This window comes from Paroedura picta, chromosome 16 (genome assembly GCF_049243985.1).
Source record: "Paroedura picta isolate Pp20150507F chromosome 16, Ppicta_v3.0, whole genome shotgun sequence".
NCBI classification, from domain to species: Eukaryota; Metazoa; Chordata; class Lepidosauria; order Squamata; family Gekkonidae; genus Paroedura; species Paroedura picta.
This window is the reverse complement of record NC_135384.1, coordinates 12,825,192-12,834,092: the sequence shown is the minus strand read 5'-3', so window position 1 is coordinate 12,834,092 and position 8,901 is coordinate 12,825,192. Positions and strand designations below refer to the sequence as shown.

At 40.4% G+C, this 8,901-nt stretch overlaps 1 protein-coding gene across 1 annotated transcript; it reads left to right on the top strand.

Moving 5' to 3' along the window:
- Positions 1 to 6,907: 6,907 nt before the first annotated feature.
- Positions 6,908 to 8,441, top strand: LOC143826155 (olfactory receptor 14C36-like). The gene has a single exon (XM_077314800.1). It carries the CDS (start codon positions 6,922 to 6,924, stop codon positions 7,855 to 7,857), a length of 936 nt encoding a protein of 311 aa, XP_077170915.1. The 5' UTR covers positions 6,908 to 6,921; the 3' UTR covers positions 7,858 to 8,441.
- Positions 8,442 to 8,901: the final 460 nt, after the last annotated feature.

Here is an 8,901-nt window from a genome sequence, read left to right as displayed (position 1 = left end):
ATATTTGAGTTTCTTAAGAGAATCTGAAAAATAAGTTTCAGTAGGAAAATAGTAATCTTTTGTGTGGGGGGGGCAATTCTTCAGTTTGTTGTGATATACAAACGAGAGCAAATTTCTTGGACTACTCTGCAGAATTTGAGAATGTCTTTTCCACAGTTTTGTCAGCTTCCTAATGGATAGTTTATAAAGAACAGGGTAAAATGGGAGGCTTCAGAGAAGATCGAAGACACCTGCAGCTGAAAACTGAAGGCCACATGAAGAAAAATGGTAAGTTACAGTTGGGTCTTCTCTACAGATCTCCTGAGCAGGTCCCTCCCTCCCCCCCTTTATTCTTTTGGTATGCCTCATTTGCCTCTCAGATTACTGTTTCTCAGTTTCTCTGTAATGGAATTAATGAAACTATGCTGACACATCTAAATCTTCCAGTGTCATGTCAATAAAAGCTTATAGATTCAAAAATGGAAATGGGGAATATTAAGCTCCAGGAGGTCATGCTTACAGTTTTGGGAACCACATTCAAACTCATAATGGTCTGTTGTCCTCATTTCCCATGAGCATGATTTCTGCTCTGAATCACGATCATGTCTCACATGTTTACTTCTCTGAAGCCTCCCAAACTGTGTGGCCAATCATACACTTGTTGCAGAACTTGGCCAACAGAAGACCGGGCTTGGTTTCAGTCCTTTAAATACTGGTTAAAAATTCATTTCCATGCTCAAACGGGTAGTTTGTTAATTAACCTTTTGAGTGACCCCTATTCTTTCAGCTGGCTGGGCAAAATGTCAAAAAAAAACTTCAAATTATGGGTCTGGACATCTCATCCCATAGCATGCAAGATGAAAGGATGATACTAAAACTTATATCACAGAGACTAGAAGACCAGGATACCCAGATTCTGGGCTCCTCTAACAACAGTGTATGTTCTCCCCATTTCTGGGATATTCCCTTAACTTACAAATCCATGCCCATGTATCTCCAAATTTTGGAGACACACCAGTTAAGAAGAACATTTATAGTAGCTTGCTTAAACATCTTTCCCTCAAATGTCACCCGAGGTAGATTTTTGAAGATCTCTCCTCAGGAGAGATACTGTTTACATGGATGTAGTGTTTCTGGTGTGTCCTAATTTTGAAGTATATCGTCTCCCATTAGCTAATTATCTAAAGAAATGGAAATTCAGCTGTGTTAATGAGAAACACTGGATTAAAATGATACTAAATGTGAGGGACTCAGCAACTATTATAAAAGTAGCACAGTTTTTACTGGCAATTTTAAATCAAAATCTTTTACAATAGATTTTACATCTGAAACTGTTTGAAATTTTTGTTTTATGCTTTGCAATTTCATGCCAATAAAGGTACTCTGAATCTGAATCTGAATCTCACATGCATGAGGAGTTTTATTGCTTGGAAATTCTGACCTGTGCTATCAAACAAAATAATATTCATGGCTTTTTACATAACTCTCTGAAATTTAGAATTATGCAGACAACCACTCCTATATTAATGAATATAAGCAGTACATTTGATCAATGGTTATTTGATTACATGAACAAAATCTGGGTAGATGCCACTGGATATTAATATATCACAGAGTCTATGTTTGATCAGGCCAAAGGGCCATCCAACACTCTACGTCACACAGTATCCAAACCCTAGGTGCCATCAGAAGGCCCACCAATGGGGCCAGAACTCTAGAAGCCCTTCCATATTTGCCCCCAAGCACCAAGAATATAGAGTATCATGGCCCCAGAAATCGTGTTCCAACTATACCTTGTGGATAATAGCTACTGGTGGACCTATATTCCATATGTTTATCCAATCCCCTCTGGAAGCTGCCTATCCTTGCAATAGTGCCTAGATGGTATTACTTATCTTGGAATGCTGATTCCAAGAGATATTAAGCATTTGTTGTTGTTAGATGCGAAGTCGTGTCCGACCCATTGCGACCCCATGGACAATGATCCTCCAGGCCTTCCTGTCCTCTACCATTCCCCGGAGTCCATTTAAGTTTGCACCTACTGCTTCAGTTACTCCATCCAGCCTACTCATTCTCTGTTGTCCCCTTCTTCTTTTGCCCTCGATCACTCCCAGCATTAGGCTCTTCTCCAGGGAGTCCTTCCTTCTCATGAGGTGGCCAAAGTATTTGAGTTTCATCTTCAGGATCTGGCCTTCTAAAGAGCAGTCAGGGCTGATCTCCTCTAGGACTGACCGGTTTGTTCTTCTTGCAGTCCAAGGGACTCGCAAGAGTCTTCTCCAGCACCAAAGTTCAAAAGCCTCAATTTTTTGACGCTTGGCCTTCCTTATGGTCCAACTTTCGCAGCCATACATTGCAACTGGGAATACCATACCCTTGACTAAACGCACTTTGGTTGGCAGGGTGATGTCCTGCTTTTTAGGATGCTGTCTAGATTTGCCATAGCTTTCCTCCCCAGGAGCAAGCGCCTTTTAATTTCTTTGCTGCTGTCCCCATCTGCAGTGATCTTCGAGCCCAGGAAAATAAAATCTGTCACTATCTCCATTTCTTCCCCATCTACTTGCCAGGAATTGAGAGGGCCGGATGCCATGATCTTTATTTTCTTGATGTTGAGTTTCAAGCCAACTTTTGCACTCTCCTCCTTCACCCGCATCAACAGGCTCTTTAGTTCTTCTTCACTTTCTGCCATTAGAGTGGTATCATCTGTAAATCTGAGGTTGTTGATATTTCTCCCTGCAATCTTGATCCCAATTTGTGTCTCCTCTAATCCTGCCTTTCTCATGATGTGCTCCGCATACAAGTTAAATAGGCAAGGCGACAGTATACAGCCTTCCCGAACTCCTTTCTCAGTTTTGAATCAATCAGTGATTCCATGTTCAGTTCTCACTGTTGCTGCCTGACCTGCATATAAATTTCTCAAGAGACAAATAAGATGCTCTGGTATTCCCATCTCTTTAAGAACTTGCCACAATTTGTTGTGTTCCACACAATCAAAGGCTTTAGCATAGTCAATGAAGCAGAAGTAGATGTTCTTCTGGAACTCCCTAGCTTTCTCCATGATCCAGCGTATGTTGGCAATTTGATCTTTAGTTCCTCTGCCTCTTCGAAATCCTGCCTGTACTTCTGGAAGTTTTCGGTCCACATATTTCTGGATCCTAGCTTGTAGGATTTTGAGCATAACTTTGCTAGCATGAGAAATGACTGCAATGGTGCAGTAGTTTGAACATTCTTTGGCATTGCCCTTCTTTGGGATTGGAATGTAAACTTGCCTTTTCCAATCCTGTGGCCATTGTTGAGTTTTCCAAATTTGCTGGCATATTGAGTGTAGCACTTTTACTGCATCGTCCTTTAAGATTTTGAATAGTTAAACTGGAATGCTGTCACCACCACTACCTTTATTGTTGCTCAGACTTCCTATGGCCCATTTGACTTCACATTCCAGGATGTCTGGCTACAGGTCAGTAACTACCCCATTGTCGTCATCAGGGATTTTAAGCATGCTCTTGTATAGTTCTTCTGTATAATTTTGCCACCTTTTTTAAATCTCTTCTACTTCTGTAAGGTCCCTAACATTTTGGTCCCTTATCATACCCATCTTTGCATGAAACGTTCTCTTCATATCTCCAATTTTCTTGAAAAGATCTGGTCCTCCCCATTCTATTGTTTTCTTCTATTTGTTTGCACTGTTCATTTAAGAAGGCATTGTTATCTCTTCTAGCTTTTCTCTGGAATTCTGCTTTCAATTGGGTGTATCTTTCTCTTTCTCCCTTGCCTTTCACTTCCCTTGTCTCCTTAGCTATTTGTAAAGCTTCCTCAGATAGCCATTTTGATTTCTTGCGTTTCTTTTTCTTTGGGATGGTTTTAGTTGCCACCTCTTGTACAATGTTGTGAACCTCCGTCCATAGTTCTTCAGGCACTCTGTCTATCAGATCTAATTCCTTAAATCTATTTGTCACCTCTACTGTATATTCATAGGGGATATGATTTAGTTCATACCTGAGTGGCCTAGTGCTTTTCCTTACTTTCTTCAATTTAAGCCTAAATTTTGCAACAGGAAGCTGATGATCTGAACCACAATCAGCTCCTGGTCTTGTTTTTATTGACTGTATAGCTTATCCATCTTTGGCTGCAGAGCACATAGTCAATCTGATTTCTGTGTTGACCGTCTGGTGATGTCCATGTGTAGAGTCGTCTCTTGGGTTGTTGGAAAAGTGTGTTTGCTATGACCATTGTATTCTCTTGAAAAAATTCTACCAGCCTGTGCCCTGCTTCATTTTGTACTCCGAGGCCAAACTTGCCTGTTATCCCAGTTATCTTTTGGCTTCCTACTTTAGCATTCCAATCCCCCATGATGATAAGCACACCATTTTTGGCCTTGCTTCTAGAAGGTGTTGTAGGGCTTCATAGAACTGGTCAACTTCATCCTCTTCAGCAACCCTAACCCTACCTTCACCTTCACCATCACCTTCACCTTCACCTTCACCTTCACCTTCACCTTCACCTATACCTATACCTATACCTATACCTATACCTATACCTATACCTATACCTATACCTATACCTATACGTATACGTATACGTATACGTATACGTATACGTATACGTATACGTATACGTATACGTATACGTATACGTATACATATACATATACATATACATATACATATACATATACATATACATATACATATACATATACATATACATATACATATACATATATATATATATATATATATATATATATATATATATATATATATATATATATGTTATATTTTTAATATTTGATGTTGGTCGATAAATATGATATGCAAACTCTCAGAAAATGATAACATAAGGAGCTAAATTGTCGCATAAGGTGAAAGCAATGTGATATGGGCCTAAATTTTACACCTATTTTCCCTATGTAATGTAAGCTGCAGCTTATTCAGTGAAAATTGTCTATAGGATATACTGGACACCACCATTCATGGGTCTTTGAAGATGCTTTGGTTCTTTGTAACTATTTGCCTATCTTTTCGTATCTAACTGATGATCACTGAAGAATGGACTCCATGTCCTTTTTGTTGCCTTTAAAACACTGAAAAGATAAGTGCACACCTCGGATTACTAGAGGTAAACAGATGGAGGACTATACCTTTATCAGCATTTGAATGCATGGCATATTGTTCAGGAGCATAGTGTTAGACGTTTGTAAGCCTTTGATGGAAGCTTAATAGTAGACAGCAGACACCACCATAGTTATATACTCTCATATTTTCTTATATTTTTTATCCCTTTCTGTTTAAGGGATTTAAAATGGTATGCTTTTATTTTTAAAAATCCAGTTTCTTGCTGCAATGAGCTTTGGAAAATCGGATTCCTCCCTCAAACAGCTTCTCCTGTCAGAGTACCTGAAGCAACTTTTCGTTTGGAATTAGTTCGTCTATTCCACTCGTCATCCTGTAGGTAAGATATCCCTTTAAATTAGGACAACTTGCTGGGGCCTTGAAAACCATGTGGGGTCCAAATCTCTTCAGAGAATCTACCTTGCTACCAAAGTGAACATTAGGTAAGAAAACTGACAATGGGAATGATGTTTGTTGTTCAGGGGAAGGTTGTTCAAAAGAGGGCAGAGTCCCCAAACGATGTGGCTGGTCACAAAAGTGATCAGTTGATCCTCCTTAAGAGCTGTTCATCGGAGATGAAGGCTTAGAGCTTGCAAATATGTCCCTTTCCAAGTGAATAGGTAGATTTAATTTCAACAAACAGATCAATTTGGTTAGGTTTAAAAATAAAATAAATGTTGTAAATGTGCTGTTAGTAGGGGGGCCAACTTCCAGGTGAGGTCCAAAGATCACCCAGAGTGGCATCTGTCCTCCAGTGTACAAAGATCATTTCCACAGGTCAACTCTCTAGTGTACAATGTTTGCCCTTCCTGGGCTCCACACTGAAATCTTCAGGGATTTTTCAGTTCAGAGCTGACAATCCTGTTGCGGTAATGTTCCAAAGGAACTTGATCACCTAAAGCCTCAGATATTTAATCAGATATTTCACAAGAATTTGAACGGAAATGGTGTTTGTAAACCACTTTGAGACTCCTTTAGGTAGTAAACAACAGGGTACAAAAATCTGTTCTTCTTCTAAGGAGCAGCCATGAAAGAAGCATGTAGGCAAATAACATTCTATAAACATTGAAAAAATGGAGACAGAAGGAACAGGGTGGACACCTGTGTACTGTGACTACCCCATGTGTATTAGGGCAGAGGGGTATTTCAGTGTCTGTGGCCTAATTCACACAAGAAGGGAAATGACGCAGAACTGTGTGGAATTGCTTGCCATGTATTCTTCCCCTAAGAAGAATCTCCAGTCTGATTTTCCCTTCACGTATCTAAAGACATAGCTCTGGAAAGCTCATCTGTAACCACTATGCCACAATTCCCAAAGGTCAGTCCTCTCCCATACTCAATGAACATTCCACATCACAGGTTCTTGACATCCATATCTCCACATCCATGTCCTCATTTGCCACCATGCCACCACAACCTCCCACACAACAAACACATTCAACCGCATGCCCTTAAAGACGGGACAACTCCTCCCCTTCCTCTTCCCACTGCCATAGCATCCGTTGTATTCTTGGATACAGCGGGCTTTGCCCCTAGTTATTACTATATTTCTCCAAGAGAGAAGGTTCCTCACACAATTCTTCCACAGTTATCACTCAAACAAATGCACCTGGAGAGGGGTTTCTGTGCATCAGGTACCACTTTTGACTTCAGTATTACTGAGTTGCCCTTTCCCATTTCACACTGAAGACAGGGATTACGTGTGGAGACTGGAAATGCAATCACTGTCATCCAATTCCATCGCAGCTCTTAAAATTGCTACTATAAGAGATTGCAATGCTTACTGTTTGCTTCTCTTTCCTTTTTCAAGGGTTGTGCAACATGGTCATGAAAAATGTTCAACAACACTGCTGTGTCTGATTTTCTGCTCCTGGAATTCTCAGAGGTTTGGGAACTGAAGTTTCTCCACATCAGTGCATTTCTGATGTTGTACCTGGCAACTATCACAGGGAACGTCCTTATCGTTTCTTCAGTCATCTTAGACCATCACCTGCACACACCCATGTACTTCTTTCTGTTGAACTTGGCTGTGCAGGACCTTGGCCAAGTGTCAGTCATTGCCCCCAAATCCATGATCAATTCCCTCCTGAATACCAGGCACATTTCTTATTCTGGGTGTGTTGCTCAAGTCTTCTGGTTTACCTTTTTTATAACATGTGATTTCTGCATTCTGACAGTCATGGCATATGACCGGTATGTGGCCATTTGCAATCCTTTACACTATGAAATGGTAATTAATAGGCAGGCCTGCACTGAAATTATTGCTGGTGTGTGGACTGTTGGTTTTCTCTATGCTGGGATACACACCATGGGGACTTTCACCAACCATTTCTGCTCTAACGTTGTCAATCAGTTTTTTTGTGAAATCCCACACATGATAAAGTTGTCTTGTTCTGACATAAACCCCCTTGAAATGAGTACCATTGGGACAGGACTTGTCCTTGGTATGAGCTGTTTTGTCTATATCGTTGTAACTTATGTGCACATTTTCACCACGGTGTTAAGATTGCCTTCTGCAAAGGGGAGGCAAAAAGCTTTCTCCACCTGCATCCCCCACCTCATTGTCTTCTCCACATTTATGTTTACTGGCAGTGTTGCCTACCTGAAGCCTGCCTCTAAGATTTCGTCTTGGTTAGATTTTATATCTACTCTGATCTATTCCCTGGTTCCACCTTTGTTGAACCCAGTGATTTATAGTATGAGAAACAAGGAGATCAAAAAAGCCATGTCAAAGGTTTTACGGTTGAGGTACTTTTCTAGAATGATATGATTATTAGATTGCATAGCCAGTGAATACCCAATGTAGAGTGCTAACTTTCTTCTTTATAGTTGAGGAGTCATAATCAGATCCTTTCTACATTAAGAGACATAGTTTGCTTTAGCTTTGCTTTGGATTCCCTTTGGATACAGCAAGTCAACTCTAGGCTTCCCACATTTGGATTCTCCCCTCCCCCCATTTCCCAGGCTAAAATTCACTATATATGCTTTCCGCATCTAAGTTGGAGGCAGTCACCTATCATGCTTTGCTCCCTTCGCCGTCTCTAAAAAGGCGTTTCTTTTTCTTTTTTTGCAAAATGGTATCTGCTTGCATGTAATTCCACCATTCTGTGCCCTTGATCACCTGCCCTCCTTCTCCCTTTCTACCCCAGTATGTGATTTTTAAAAGATCGGTTATTTCGTTACAATGCTACTGTAGCAAAGCCACTATTTTTTTTACAGCTGTAAACACTGTTGTAACGCAATCACACTTAAAGAAAATTACATTTTCTTGGTGTACAGGGGAGGTAGGAGGAAGGAGGATGGCAATGAGGAAGGGGATGTGCAAAAAGGGTGGTCATGGGGGGGGGGGAAAGCCCAAAGACAAGGCAGCTGCAAATTAGGCAGCTGCAAATTAGATTCCACCTTGAAAGATGGACTTGTTGTAACTGGAAAATTTCTTTCTGGGTTTAAGTTAGAGGACAATTTGGGTCTATGCCCAGAAAGATGGATATTTTTACAGGAATTGACAAAATAAGTCAACTCTTTAAAAAGGCAAATCTTAACAAAATTGCTAGTGCAGAAATGGTCTGGAAAATGCCTTCCTGTGGGGTAAGTGAGAGGGCAAGTTGGTTCTGTACCTGGAAAGGCAGATGTTATAAGGGAAACAGAAGTAAAGGGTGGTACTTTACGTTAGAACCCTGTAGTTAGTGCCTTTGGATACTGCAAGTCAACTCAAGTCTGAGGTGGATCCTACCATTCCATTGAGGAAGTCAGTTTCTTTAATGAAATACTTATACATCAACGTTTCTTTTTACTCAAGTTAGAAGCCTTCCTT

Coding starts and splice junctions, on each gene's coding strand:
- LOC143826155 (XM_077314800.1), top strand. CDS start 6,922: ATGTTCAACAACACTGCTGTGTCTGATTTTCTGCTCCTGGAATTCTCA.